This window comes from Salvelinus fontinalis, chromosome 22 (genome assembly GCF_029448725.1).
Source record: "Salvelinus fontinalis isolate EN_2023a chromosome 22, ASM2944872v1, whole genome shotgun sequence".
Classification (NCBI taxonomy): Eukaryota; Metazoa; Chordata; class Actinopteri; order Salmoniformes; family Salmonidae; genus Salvelinus; species Salvelinus fontinalis.
In genome coordinates, this window is record NC_074686.1 from 5484890 (window position 1) to 5500449 (window position 15560).

Here is a 15560-nt window from a genome sequence, read left to right on the forward strand (position 1 = left end):
GAAAATAGGCTGACAATGACTGTGCGGAAAAACTAAACTTCCTCTGCTACACAGGTACTGTGACCTACTGTGTTCCAATAATCTATCAGGCAAAATGTTTTGCATGTATGCTAAATGAATTGACAATGTCTGTTTCTTCCCATTTCATTAGACTCCCACACTTAACCATCATCTTCTACTAAGGCTATATGAATGCAAGAGTCATTTACAGTGTGTTGTACTGTTTCTTTAATGTCTGATTTGTGGTAAATGATTGACGCAATCATGGTAGTGTCAGGTAGTGCCGTCCAGGACTACATACGCACCTTGGAGGGAGCGGTTCACATCCCCGTTCTTCCACCCACTTTCTGTGCTATATCCTTCTCATCTATCGATTCAACTTCAGAAAATACGATGCAATAAAGGTGAAAATAATTTCCCGTTCATTGTGGTTAATTTTCAAAGAAGTTGTTTCATGCCTATGAATGCATTTGAAGCACTGCCAAATGTATATAGTATCTTCAATAATTATGAATTTTGTTCCCTCACCATTATAATTTGGCCTATAATGCCTAACACATACTACATTTTAGAAGACAACACTGATTCTACTATAAAATTCTGGCAACATTGTCATAAAGAAAAATATTTGATATATTACTTCTATGAGTGTGACAAACAAAATAGCTGTAATAAGGATATTTGCATTATTCTCTTTTCTAACCTTCTCTTCATCTTATAGTGTACATTTATGTGTAAGGATTTCTTTGTTCCAAAAGCTCCATTGAAGCTTGTGTTCACCCACACAGCATGAAACAGGGCTTGGCGAACATTTTTTTCCCCCTTCAGATTTATACTTTTCAGGGAAGTACAGGATACTTTACATTGTCTACAGACCCAGGGGATATCCCAAAACATTACAAGAGGCTTAATACAATTGTAATATCTGGAACGATTTTAACAGTATGTTTCCACACACTATGGTTCAATTGCTGCTTTTAAATAAGCTCAGTTCTCATCTTTTTCCACTAATTGTACAGTATCGAAAACGTACATACATAATATTGGTACTCAGACACACATCACACCTCCTTGAAAAAAAACTTAACCTGAAACATTAACCACAAATCTTAATTTAAAAGGTCAACATAAGAAGCCCTTCTATTAAATGTACACACTTTCGGGAAAGGGAGGATAAAGGTTGTAAGATCGATAATTAGCTTACGGTAAGAGAACAATATACGCTAAATATAATACAAAATCAAGTGCACTTAAGACCATACCATTGGCAATTCAACTTGACACAACGAGCTCACATGCATCCAGATTCCCCAATACAAACGCACAGTTTCTAATCAAAATCACGTTCAAATAAAAGACCAATCAAACCCTTACGTGCAAGTAACCAGATGCAGTGTCTTACCCCTAAACAAGGAATCTATTTCATATCAGTATGTCAGCTTCACAGATAGATTCAGCAAGGTGAGCTGAGGGAAACTGCTGCATCTGCTGTGGAGTGCGCGAGCTAGATGAGCCTGATCAAATCTGCTACAGAAACACTGAGTTGAGGGATTTGTGACACAATCACAGTTGATAATTAGGCTTTCAACTGATAGCATGAAATGACAGATCCCTGGCGCCATGCCTCGTAAAAACATCAAGTTGATGGTATTCAAACTACGCAGGTCATATTCATCTGAGATATTGTAGTGGACACAAGTCAATCATTTTACGAGTCCATTCACTCACACAAAACGTTCTCATCATACAAACATCTCTCACGTCAAAAGTAGGTAAGAACCACCCTTCAAAAAAAAAGGAAAACGTAGAAATGCATTGACATTCTGAAAGTGCAACCATTCTGTTATGGACTGCGAGGCAGAGGGCTGGGAGCTACATTAAAATCTCTAAATCTGTATTTTTTTACCCTTTTAAGTTTTTTGCCATATTGAAATAGCACAGTTACAAGTCTTTCCCAATATTTTTATGGCTCGGTGACACATAACCCTCTAAACATTTTCCTTCCACCCAGCTATTTTATTTTGTGATGTGGGGGGGGGGGCGACTTCCCCCTCTCTCAGCTATAGGAGCCTCAACAGAAAGGAAGTGTAGCTACACCAACATCCCACCAATCATTACAGACTATCATAGCTTCAGTAAAGGACAGGACACCTGTGCTTGGGCCATACTAATAACATGTATATTAGGCACCAAATGGAGGAAAACAGACTAAAACAAGGAGGGACTAGCTGAACTTTCCATTTCCTGTTGCAGAGTGTCTTGCTATATTTTGCTGCGGTGTGCCCTAATGAAACCAACCCTGATGTATTTCAAAGCCCACCTTAGGATAAAGTGGCACACAACTGTAATTATTGGTCCAATAAAAACAGGAGTAGTTTGTATGTCTCCCTCCACCTATCAAAACAAAGTGGTGCTGCAAAGTCCCATGAGTCATCCGTCCTGAGAGAATCTTCAACATCCTCTTCCCTTTCCCTCCCCAGATGGAGGTAGAACCTGCTCCTAACCACAGATCTTGGATTAAAAAAAATCTCCATCCTAACCATAACCACTTTTAAGTGGATAAAAATATCTGGGCCTGTATTCAAAAAGTGTCTGATTAAAAGTGCTGATCTAAGATCAGGTCCCTGTCTATATAATCTAATTCATTATGATCTAAAAAAAGGCAAAATTGATGCTAGTTCAGCACTCCGAGACACTTTGAGAACACAGACCCTGGACCAGTGATTAGAGGCAGACTACCTAGTTCCCCCTCCCCCCAGCCTTATTCTACTACCATCCACCGTAGAGGTGGATCTTGGCAAAGGAGATGGTCTCATCGTAGTCTTTGTGGCCTTTCTCGTAGATGACATAGATGAACTTCCTGTCCTCAGCGCTGCCGCTCGTAAGTGACGTCATGCAGGAGTAGCCGCTTGGGCCCGCCCAGATCTGGACAGTGTTCTTCTCCCACGACGTGCCATTGGTCAGAGACCAGCGCAGGGTTAGATTGATCCCTGGCAGAAAGGAAGGAGAGAGAGGAGAGAAAGAAAGCGAGAGGGACAGAAAGGTTGAGGGAAGTTAAGACAAAATATAAAATAAAATGTACATATTTATTAATAAAATAACATTAAAAAATTTAAAAATAAAATTTACATTTTTATCTCACCACTAACCCCCTGTCCAACCCACTCTGTCTACCAGAGGGCCCCATCCCCACCCCTTTCCCATAGTCCTTACTGTGGTTACTGTCAGCTGGGTTGGTGAAGTACATCACGCCCTCCTTCTGCAGCGCCCCTGCTGCTACCGTTGGGTCTATCAGGATGGAGTCAAACACCAGCTGCTCCACAGGTAGAGTCTCGCCCCCGTCCAGGCTGCGCACCACCATGCGGCAGCGGCAGTGGTAGTTGTTCTGGTTGCGCACGTTGATGACGATGCTACCGTCCTCCATCTCGACAGGCTACAGAGGGGGGGGGGAAGAGGCAGAGAGGAGTTTGATTGAGGAACTGAGGTCAGCCTGATTATTGGCTTTTAACAGAAAGCCAATTGTGTTTCTCAAGCACTTCTCATCAAGGGATACTAATAGTTGTTAGTCAAATGAATCAAGTTAAGTTGTCTTTCCAATCTCTGATACAAAAAAGTAGAGGAACTGCATTGTAATCAGTATACATCACTATTGAACAAAACCAGAACAAAAGCATCAGACTAGTAAAACTACAGACTAGTAAAACTCAAGGGTTGCCTAATAACTATATGGGTATTGTACTGTGTGGCATCGTTTCCTGTCCTTTCTACCTACTCCCTCCCTGGTTAGCTTTACCTGGCACTCGTCTGGGTTGAAGTCCAGGGCTTGTTTGGGCTGGTTGTAGGGGATGCTCTTCAGTGCGGCGCCATTCTTCCAGTTTCGCCCGTGGTCGTCACTCAGAATGCAGAAGACCCCATCACCCTCCAGTGTGCCATGTCCACACACCACCAGACGCCCCTTGGCAGGAGAATAATGCTTCTGCAAGAGAGGACATGGAGAGACAGTCAAAAAAATAGTGTACTCCATCAAAGCACAACAGTTCAAATTGAAACAACTGACCTCAGTGCATTGACCCGAAGACTTATTACTGAGGTTTATTACACACAATATAAGGGTTAGGGATGATAGAAATTGGGCTCATAAAGGAAAGAACATCCAGAATGAATAGCTAAATACTGCTGTGTCCAAATACACAGGCAGGTTAACAACACTAAGAACTGCAGAGGTATTGAAAAAGAGAGAGAGTAGCTCATCATGGGAGACATGACTCAAACTTACTGACAACTCAAAAAGTAGGCTACGTCAGCAATGGTATCACGAGGAAGGAAATATAAGGGGCTCTTCTCATATAAGGGTAGAGATGACAAACAAATAAAGCGAGGGGAATTATATGAAATGCAGGGGTGAAAGACGGAACGGTCCGGAGTACCAGCATAATAAATAGTGGGGGTACGCCATACCGGTAAAACGTGAGCATATCACAATATAAATTAAGAAATTTAAATTAAGAAAACTGTAGGTTAAACTGTAGGTTATTTCACCAGTTATCATTACCGCATTTAAGTCACATGAAAAATGAGCAAAGAGACTTAAACTTGTGGAATACAAGTTTTTTTGTTCTGTTTTAAGTTAATGTCACATGCACAGTGAAATGCCTTTCTTGCAAGCTCTAACCACAACAATCCAGTAATCAATAACGTAATGTACTGTAATGTAATACTAAAAATAACAAAGTAGAAAGAAAACCCCCCCCACAATAAATAAAAATAAAAACATGATAAAGTAAGCATACTATATACAGGTTCAGTTCCAGTACCATATTTACAATGTGCAGGGATACTGTATCGATAGAGGTAGATATGTATAGGGGTAAGGTGACTAGGCATCAGGATGATGATGTGGGTCTAGAGTCAGTATAAATGTGTATATTATGTGTGTCTGAGCAAATAATGGAATGAGTGTATATACACTACCGTTCAAAAGTTTGGGGCAATTTAGAAATGTCCTTGTTTTTGAAAGAAAAGCACATTTATCTGTGAAAAGAACATCAAATTGATTAGAAATACAGTGTAGACATTGTTAATGTTGTAAATGACTATTGTAGCTGGACACGGCCTATTTTTTTATGGAATATCTATATAAAACGTACAGAGGCCCATTATCAGAAACCATCACTCCTGTGTTCCAATGGCACGTTGTGTTAGCTAATCCAAATGTATCATTTTAAAAGGCTAATTGATAATTAGAAAACCCTTTTGCAATTATGTTAGCACAGCTGAAAACTGTTGTACTGATTAAAGTAATAAAACTATTCTTCTTTAGTCAACTAGTCTATCTGGAGCATCAGCATTTGTAGCTTCGATTACAGGCTCAAAATGTCCAGAAACAATGAACTTTCTAATGAAACTTGTCAAGTCTATTCTTGTTCTGAGAAATGAAGGCTATTCCATGCGAGAAATTGCCAAGAAACTGAAACTCTCGTATCACGCTGTGTATTACTCCCGTCACAGAACAGAGCAAACTGACTCTAACCAGAATAGGAAGAGTGGGAGGCCCCAGTGCACAACTGAGCAAGAGGACAAGTACATTAGAGTGTCTAGTTGGAGAAACATTCACCTCAAGTCCTCAACAGGCAGCTTAATTAAATAGTACCCGCAAAACATCAGTCTCAACGTCAACAGTGAAGAGGTTCCTCCAGGATGCTGGCCTTCTAGGCAGAGTTCCTCTGTCCAGTGTCTGTGTTCTTTTGTCCATCTTAATATTTTTAATTGCCAGTCTGAGATATGGCTTTTTCTTTGCAACTCTGCCTAGAAGGCCAGCATCCCAGAGTCGCCTCTTCATTGTTGACATTGAGACTGGTGTTTTTCGGGTACTATTTAATTAAGCTGCCAGTTGAGGACTTGTGAGGCGTCAATGTCTAGTTTTAGAAACAATTGTACTGGTCCTCTTGCTCAGTTGTGGAATAGCCTTCATTTCTCAGAACAAGAATAGACTGACGAGTTTCATTAGAAAGTTCATTGTTTCATTGAGCCTGTAATCGAACGCACAAATGCTGATGCTCCAGATTTTCAACTAGTCTAAAGAAGGCCAGTTTTATTGCTTCTTTAAAAATCAGCAATACAGTTTTCCGCTGTGCTAACATGATTGCAAAAAAGGGTTCTGTTGATCAATTAGCTAATCGTTATAATTTTAAATGGCTAACACAATGTGCCATTGGAACACAGGAGTGATGATTGCTGATAATGGGCCTCTGTAGATATTCCAGCTACAATAGTCATTAACAATGTCTACACTGTATTTCTGATCAATTAGATGTTCTTTTAAAAATGGACAAATGTGCTTTCCTTTCAAAAACACGGACATTTCTAAGTGACCCCAAACTTTTGAACGGTAGTGCACGTGTGTTGGAGTGTCAATGTGCATAATGTGTAGGGCCCTGTGAGTGTGCATAGAGACAGTAAAGATAAGAATAAAATACAAAGGTCAACTCAGGTACTCTGTTTAGCCACTTTGTTAGTTCTTTAGTTAGCTATTCAGCAGTCTTATGGCATGGGGATAGAAGCTGTTCTGGAGCCTGTTGGTGTAAGACTTGATGTACCGGTACCGCTTGCCATGCGGAAGCAGAGAGAGCAGCTTAGGTGGTTGGAGTCTTTAAAGATTTAACCAATACACTCCAAAATGCGGTGTGGTTCAACAATAAACATTTTTCGAAGGCAGAGATTAGTGGCCGAGATCGAGACTTGTGCAGGCCTAATGAATGACATAACACTTTTTGGTGTTCTGTAAGTGATGACTCTTAGCTTTATCAAATGGAACTGTATGGATGCCAGAATTATTCAAATTGTTAGTCGGAGTAGCCTAATGGTTGGAATAGTAACTGAAGTCTGGAAACGGTCTGTAAGCCTATTATAAAATGTTAACTCCTGCACAATTCAGTGTTCCTCGCAGTAAAATTATAGTCCAAATATAATAAACATTTGGTCTAGGGAACAGGAGTGGAAAAATATGATACATTTTTTCAGCATCTTGAGAGAATGGGATTGCGCGCTTAAAGACCTGTTGTGTAGCCTAAACGTGCAATTTCTTTCAGCTACATAAAAGCTGACAGTATTTCATTTTCAACCCCAAAATATGCATCAGAGTCGAACTGAAATACTATCAAAATCGCTTTGGCTCTTTTTCACAGCTTTTACATTTCCTTTAAACCGGTCTGATGTCATTTGGAAATCTCCCTGGTCCCTAAACGTCCTCACTCTGTGAGAGAAGCAGAAACGAAAGAGAAAACTTTACCAATGTCAACTGATGGTGCACTGATCTTTCTATCGATTTATGATATTCTGGTGAGCAAGGCTTTATTTAGCATTTTAGATGAGCATCAAGTAATGACAGAAGAGACGCTGCATTTTGAGGCCTAGTTTTTTTTTTACCCACACCCCATCATTTAGCCGTCCCTGAGTAACGTGCGCAGGTAGTCTTCATGAGCCTTTGAAGTAATTGTTTGACAATCAGATGGAAACTTAACTGGTTGTGTTTAAAATGCCACATTTAAAATGTACGTGCCTACCTTTTTTTTAAAAGTGAAACGACAAATCTTTACTATTAGGCCCATGGAGATCCTATTAAATGAATAGGGATTCTATGTCATTCGATGATTAGGCCCATAAAAAAAAAAAATTAAAAAGCACATGCACACACAGGAGGTCCCTGTACTGGGATGAAATGTAATCTACTTTCACCCGATTAGATACATTGAGAGAAAGAGAGATATAAGGGTAGATGAAGAGAAGTATCAAAGCCATGGACGGTGGTGACCCACCTGAATGCCAAAGCCAGGCCCGGGGGCGAAGTTCTTAACCCCTAGCTGGACCGAGAGGTTCCTTGGTGGGCTCCAGCTGAGACCGTCATTCATGCTCTCCACCAACATAATACTGGCAGGGTCACACTGGTACTGGTGGAAGCAAATAGAGTAGATCAGCAGCACAGAGCCAGTCTCCTCATCCACCACCACGGAACCCAGGTTCAGCCCGTCAGCCAAGTCGCCATCGTCCAATATGAAGGAGGTGGGCGACCACGTGGCACCTAGTGTGGAGGGGAAGTATAGAGGGAGAGCGGAGGAGGAAAGTATTCGTCGTAAGTAAAGTGCATTCGGGAAGTATTCAGACCACTCACTTTTCCCACATTTTGTTATGTTACAGGCGTATTCTAAAATGGATGAAATAGTTTGTTTCTCTCATCAATTCTTGACACTTGTATTTGGGGAGTTTCTCCCATTATTTCTCAAGCTCTGTCAGGTTGGATGGGGAGCGTCGCTGCACATCTATTTTCAGGTCTCTCCAGAGATGTTCGATCACATTCAAGTCCGGGCTCTGGCTGGGCCACTCAAAAATATTCAGAGTCTTGTCCCGAAGCCACTCCTGCGTTGTCTTGGCTGTGTGCGCTTAGGGTCATTGTCATGTTGGAAGGTGAACCTTCACCCCAGCCTGAGGTCCTGAGCGCTCTGGAGCAGGTTTTCATCAAGGATCTCTGCACTTTGCTCCGTTCATCTTTCCCTCGATCCTGACTAGTTTCCCAGTCCCTGCTGCTGAAAAATATTCCCACAGCATGATGCTTCATCGCAGGGATGGTGCCAGGTTTCCTCCAGGTTTGTCGCTTGGCATTCAGGCCAAAGAGTTCAATCTTGGTTTCAGACGACAAGAGAATCTTGTTTCTCGTGGTCAGAGTCCTTTAGGTGCCCTTTGGCAATCTCCAAGCGGGCTGTCATGTGCCTTTTACTGGGGAGTGGCTTCCGTCTGGCATATCTACCATAAAGGCCTGATTGGTGGATAGCTGCAGAGATGGTTGTCCTTCTGGAAGGTTCTCCCATCTCCACAGAGGAACTCGGGAGCTCTGTCAGAGTAACCATCGGGTTCTTGGTCACCTCCCTGACCAAGGCCCTTCTCCCCCAATTGCTCTGTTTGGCTGGGCAGCCAGCTCTAAGAGTCGTGGTGGCTCCAAACTTCTTCCATTTAAGAATGATGGAGGGCACTGTGTTCTTAGGGACCTTCAATGCTGCAGACATGTTTTGGTACCCTTTACTAGATTTGTGCCTGGACAATCCTGTCTCGGAGCTTTACGGACAATTCCTTCGACCTCATGGCTTGGTTTTTGCGCTGACATGCACTGCCAACTGTGGCACCGTATATAGACAGGTGTGTGCCTTTCCAAATCATGTCCAATCAATTGAATTTCCCAAGTTGTAAAAACATCAAGGATGATCAATAGAAACAGGACGCACCTGAGCTCAATTTCAAGTCTCCTAGCAAAGGGTCTGAATACTTATGTAAATAAGGTATTTCTGCTTTTAATATATTTGCAAAAAATTCTAAAAACACGTTTTCGCTTTGTCCTTATGGGGTATTGTGTGTAGATTGTTTAATCAATTTTATAATAAGGCTGTAACGTAACAAAATGTGGGAAAAGGAAAGGGTCTGAATACTTTACAAATGCACTGGAGTGAAGATGGGCCAATACAAAGCAAAGTTGATTCAAATGCGAGTGTGATGCCACTGCGCCTCCCGGGTGGCGCAGTGGTCTAGGGCACTGCATCGCAGTGCTAGCTGCGCCACCAGTGTCTCTGGGTTCGCGCCCAGGCTCTGTCGCAGCCGGCAGCAACCGGGAGGTCTGTGGGGCGACGCACAATTGGCTTAGCGTCGTCTGGGTTAGGGAGGGTTTGGCCGGTAGGGATATCCTTGTCTCAGTATGTAAAATGTAATAAAATGTATGCACTCTACTGTAAGTCGCTCTGGATAAGAGCGTCTGCTAAATGACTAAAAATGTAAAAATGTAATGTAAATGTGAGAGTTTCTCTGTCCTGTCCATCTGTAACGGGAATATTTAAGATGACTAAAGTTCATATTTAATTTAGAGTGAACACAATGTTCAGCATATTTGGAGTCTCTGTAATAAACAATTTCCAGTGTCCAATTGGATTATTCTCATATCTGTTGATAGTGATTGATATCATACCGGAGGGACAAGGACACTGATTATTCACTGTTGTATTGATGACATTCTTTGAAGTGATTCTGTATCAGCTGGCAAAGGGACTGCATTTTGTTTGGACTTCCTACAAGTCTCTCAGACTGGTGTTAAAGCCTCAGTGCAGTACAAAAACGTGAACTTCCTGTGTTATATATAATATATTTCAACAATATGAGGTAGGAATAATACTGTGAAATTACAAAAATGATCAAGCCCTTTTTGTGTAAGAGCTGTTAAAACAAAACATGTAATAAACCACCCATAATTTCAGCCTTTTTTGGTGGGATTGGATTTTAACCTGCCTGGTAATGTCACCAGGAGTTCCCACATTTGCTGAGCAGTTGTTGGCTGCTTTACCTTCACTCTGTGGTCCAACTCATACCAAACCATCTCAACTGGGTTGAAGTCAGGTGATTGTGGAGGCCAGGTCATCTGATGCAGCACTCCATCACTCTCCTTCTTGGTCTGACAAGGTAAAAATCTGTTGTTCTGCTCCTGAACAAGGCAGTTAACCCACTGTTCATAGACCGTCATTGTATATAAGAACTTGTTCTTAACTGACTTGCCTAGTTAAATAAAAGGTTAAAAAAAGAAATAGAAAAACGAGCAATGGACATTTGCCTGGTGGAAATCTGTCCTTTGGTCTGATGAGTGCAAATCTGAGATTTTTGGTTCCAACCGCCGTGTCTGACACACAGAGTAGGTGAACGGATGATCTCTGCATGTGTTGGTTCCCACTGTGAAGCATGGAGGAGGTGTGATGGTGCTTGGCTGGTGACACTGTCAGTGATTTATTTTGAATCCAAGATACACTTAACTTCTTGCCGCACGGATCCCTTTAGCGGGATCATTTTCGTAAACAACCGCTGAATTGCAGAGCGCCAAATTCAAAAATAAACTAAAAATATTTATAAATCATGAAATCACAAGTGAAACATACCAAAACACAGCTTAGCTTGTTGTTAATCCACCTGTCATGTGAGATTGATAATATGCTTTACAGCAAAAGCAATCCAAGCGTTTGTGAGTTTATTAAATCACAGACAAAACAGTAAGAACGAAAGTCACGAAAGTCAGAAAAGCAATAAAATTAAAATCGCTTACCTTTGATAATCTTCGGATGTTTGCACTCACGAGACTCTCAGTTACAAAAATAACATTTATTGTGTTCGATAAAGATTTGTTTTATAACCAAAAAACGCCATTTGGTTTACGCGTTGTTCAGAAAACCACAGGCTCGTTCCGGTGGAAATTTTCGAAATTTTCCTGAAAAGTATCCGTAATGTTCGTAGAAAGATGTCAAGCGTTTTTTTATAATCAATCCTCAGGTTGTTTTTAACATACATAATCGATAATATTTCAACCGGACGGTAACCTATTCAATACTACAGAGAAAGAAAATGTCGAGCTACATCTGTCGCGCGCAGGAACTAGTCAAAGGACACCTGACGCTTTTTGAAAAATATCACTTGTTTTTCAAAAAAAAGCTTGAAACTATGTCTAAAGCCTGGTCACAGCCGGAGGAAGCCGTTGAAAACGGAATCTGGTTGATACCCCTTTAAATGGAGGGGCAGGCAACGGAACAGGGATTTTTCCAAATAAAAGGCACTTCCGGGTTGGATTTCTTCAGCTTTTCGCCTGCAAAATCAGTTCTGTTATACTCAAACAATATTTTGACAGTTTTGGAAACTTCTATCCTAATCTGTCAATTATATGCATATTCTAGCATCTGGACCTGAGAAATAGTCTGTTTACATTGGGAACGTTATTTTTCCAAAAATAAAAATTCTGCCCCCTAGCTGAAAGAAGTTAACCAGCAGAATTCTGCAGCGATATGCCATCCCATCTGTTTTGCGCTTATTGGGCCTATCATTTGTTTTTCAACAGGACAATCCCCCAACACACCTCCAGGGTGTGTAAGGGCTATTTGACCAAGAAGGAGAGTGATGGAGTGCTGCATCAGATGACCTGGCCTCCACAATCACCTGACCTCAACCCAGTTGAGATGGTTTGGGATGAGTTGGACTGCAGAGTGAAGAAAAAGCAACCAACAAGTGCTCAGGATATGTGGGAACTCCTTCAAGACTGTTGGAAAAGCATTCCAGGTGAAGCTGGTTGAGAGAATACCAAGAGTGCGCAAAGCTGTCATCAAGGCAAAGGGTGGCTACTTTGAATCTAAAATAAAAAATATATTTTGATTTGATTAACACTTTTTTTGGTTACTACATGATTCCATGTGTGTTATTTCATGTCATTACAATTATTCTACAATGTAGAAAATAGTAAAAATAAAGAAACCCTTGAATGAGTAGGTGTGTCCAAACGTTTGACTGGTACTGTATATATATAAAACACACGGTACCAGTAAACAGTTTAGACACACCTACTCATTTAAGGGTTTTTCTATATTTTTTACTAATTTCTACATGGTATAATAAAATGTCATAAATTTACCAACTTTAATTATTTCTCAATTTGGTTTTTAGATACAAATGTCAAATAAATGTCAACAATCCTTCCTCCAAAGGACTACTCAATGGATTACATTTTGTGAAAACCCGAGTATTTTTTTGTCTGGGTTTCGTGAGGAATCACTTATTACACCAGAGATGGGCAACAGACGGCCTGATCAATTCCTTACTTACTGTTGAGAGTTAGAATAGTACACAAGGTACAATTTCAAAATGCGGTTGTGCATCAGCAGTTTCTCTTGTTATGTCAGTCACTCAATTAACCCATGTCAGCTAAAATGTTTGAGATTGTTAAATTAGTCTAGCGGCCAGCTATTTAATCATGGCCGAATTAACGACCAAGGGGGACCCCCATTGATCATCAGATATCATATTAAAAATGAAAACATTCGTCCATCCGTCTGTCTGCTCGCCCTGATGGCCTGCCTACCTCTGTCTGTGGAGCGTCGCATGGCAAGGAACTTGGCCCCCACATCATTGGCAGACTTCTTCCGGGCCTCAGCGAAGGCCAGCAGACTGCCCTTGGGGGTGAAGGAGAGCAGTGGGATCCGGTAGGCGCTCACCTCCCCCGCCCCGCCACTCACCCACAGCAACTGCTCATCATAAACCAGGGGTTCAATCTGGGAGAAAGAAAGAGAGAATCTCAATTTGGCTCATTGTTTGGCTTAAGCAGCCACTTGCCAGGTTAGGCCAGGTAGAACTGAGTGTGCAGAAAGCAAACCTCAGAATTCCCTCTTGGAAGAAGATTGGATTTTAGCCAACAAGAATGGCTTAAAGTGACAATTGTAAAAAGACAGCAACAACATTTACATGTACACAGTATTCTGGATTGTAGCTCATATCCCACTTAAGGTCTTATTAGGGATACGCTGTTTACATGCACCCTTGATATCCTGTTCACAAATATCCCTCTATTCATGAATAAACAGAATATTCCTAATTTAAGTTTATATGGGTTAAATGTAATATTATCTGAAATATGGACACTGTCTGTAGGTCTAACTTCTCACATGTAGTATTGTATAATATTAACAGAATGATGCATTTCTTGCAGTAAAATTATATAACAAGTGTTAATTGTCTCAGGAATAGAGTGGAGAAATATAATTTCCTTCTTTCAGCATCTCTTGAGAAAACGAGAATGCCCATTTATCTTTGACACTTATGCAAGCAAACAGTTATTTCAAACCAAATAAAATATGCACCCAAGACGAACTGAAGTATTATCAGAAATGTGTTTCATCGTTTTCTCAGCTTTTAATTTGGGGCGGCAGGTAGCTTAGGGCCAGTAACCTAAAGATTGCTGGTTCGAATCCCTGAGCTGACAAGTTAAAAAAGCTGTCGTTCTGCCCCTGAACAAGGCAGTTACCCCACTGTTCCCCGGTAGGCCGTCATTGTAAATAAGAATTTGTTCTTAACTGACTTACCTAGTTAAATTTAAAAAATGATGACATTTGGGCATTTTGCACAGGACCAATGTTGACTATTTTAGAGATATTGCGTTCTCCGGTCCCTAAACGAATCAGACAACTTTACAGGCGTTAACTAGATAATTAATGCGTTCAATTCTATCGACGTAAGACATTATTCTGGTTAGCACTAATTTATTTAATCTTCTCTGGCAACAAGTTAAGACAAAGGAGAATTTGCATGTATCTAACTATAGTTGATATACAAAATGGCCTACACAATGTCGGAAATGAATTATAAGCAGAAACTTGACTAAATGAGTTGTTAAAGTAACCAGGCTAGGTCCAGTAGCCTACGGAGTATCAGCTAAATCAATGGATGGAAGCTAAATCAAATCTATGGTATTATGGTGGATCGAACTAGCCATATTTTTAAAGTGATTTTTTGACAATCATATGAAAACATAATCCCACAACACCCATGATAAACACGTGATATTCTTGTTCACATATGCCACCAATTCAGCAAGTACATCTACTATTATATTATACTCTGAAGACATAGGAAGGATGACTACATTTTGAGGTGCAGGAGGTAAGATCTGTTTTGGTCTCTTAGCTTTGCAACGGCCTGTGAGTGCAAACTTACAGCAAGTCTATTGCACTGTTAGTCACAGAGATAACAGCTATTGGGCCATAACTTTATTGTACTCAAAATCATTATACTGCTATGCTTTCTTGCAGTGAACAATCTACAACATATGTAACGTACATCTTGCAAAGCTGTGCAGAACTATGCAAACTGTAAAATACATTCATAGATAGTGAATCAGGAAGACAACCCATGACCCGAAAAACCGGTCAAGTTTCTTACCTGGCCAAAAGAGGTGCATAGACACGGAGATAGCACAACCGAGAAAAGCACTGCGAGTCGGCTTTTTAGCCCCATCAAACCAGCTGTTGCAACCATGCTGGCGTTCTCTCGGCTCTTTGACAAAGAAAGTTGTGACACTGTGGAATCAAGGCAAAACAATTGCTACACTGTAGAACCACAGAGTTTCTAAAACCAGAGGCGAGACTTCCTGAAACCTAGATTCAAACCGTCTGAAGTAGTCGAACATTTTATTGCTCCAACCTCGTGAAAGTTGCAAACTGACACATTTTCGTCAAAAAGTAACGTCTAGCTTCCTTAGTAGTGAAGTGAACAACAGCCACACTCACCTTCTCCTCAACGAAACCCTAAACACCGCGGTCATATGACTGAGATGGGTGGTCACATGATGAATCCGTCATACACTGAAAATAAATAAACACAACTGGGAAGGGAAAAGCTGACACCGCCACAAAGTCAAAATTGTGTATATCGTAAAAATTCACGAAAACAAACAATATATCTTTTACCTTGATTTAAGGTTAGCAGTGTGGTTACGGTTAGGGCTTGGTTTAAAATCTAATTTGAATAGATACATTTTCGAAATAGGCGGGGTTTATGACTTTGTGGGCCTTGCTATGCGGGTTACTTGGGACGTCTATCCGGGATTCTACCCCATTGAAGTTTCAATTTTAACGGGATTCTACCCCATTGAAGTTGACATTTTAAATAGGTACGGTAAGGGTTAAGGTTAGATAAGGGTTATTTTAACCACTTGTGTAATTTATTTG

At 40.8% G+C, this 15560-nt stretch overlaps 1 protein-coding gene across 1 annotated transcript; it reads right to left on the reverse strand.

Annotated features, from left to right (window-relative positions):
- Positions 1-211: 211 nt before the first annotated feature.
- On the reverse strand, positions 212-15201 carry LOC129819617 (sialidase-1-like). Its single transcript, XM_055876010.1, has 7 exons — positions 15120-15201; positions 14773-14909; positions 12920-13109; positions 7815-8077; positions 3794-3976; positions 3214-3433; positions 212-2990 (listed from the first exon to the last, which is right to left on the reverse strand). The coding sequence occupies exons 2-7, from the start codon at positions 14866-14868 to the stop codon at positions 2770-2772; spliced, it is 1173 nt and encodes a 390-aa protein (XP_055731985.1). The 5' UTR covers positions 14869-14909; positions 15120-15201; the 3' UTR covers positions 212-2769.
- Between the last annotated feature and the right edge of the window lie 359 nt (positions 15202-15560).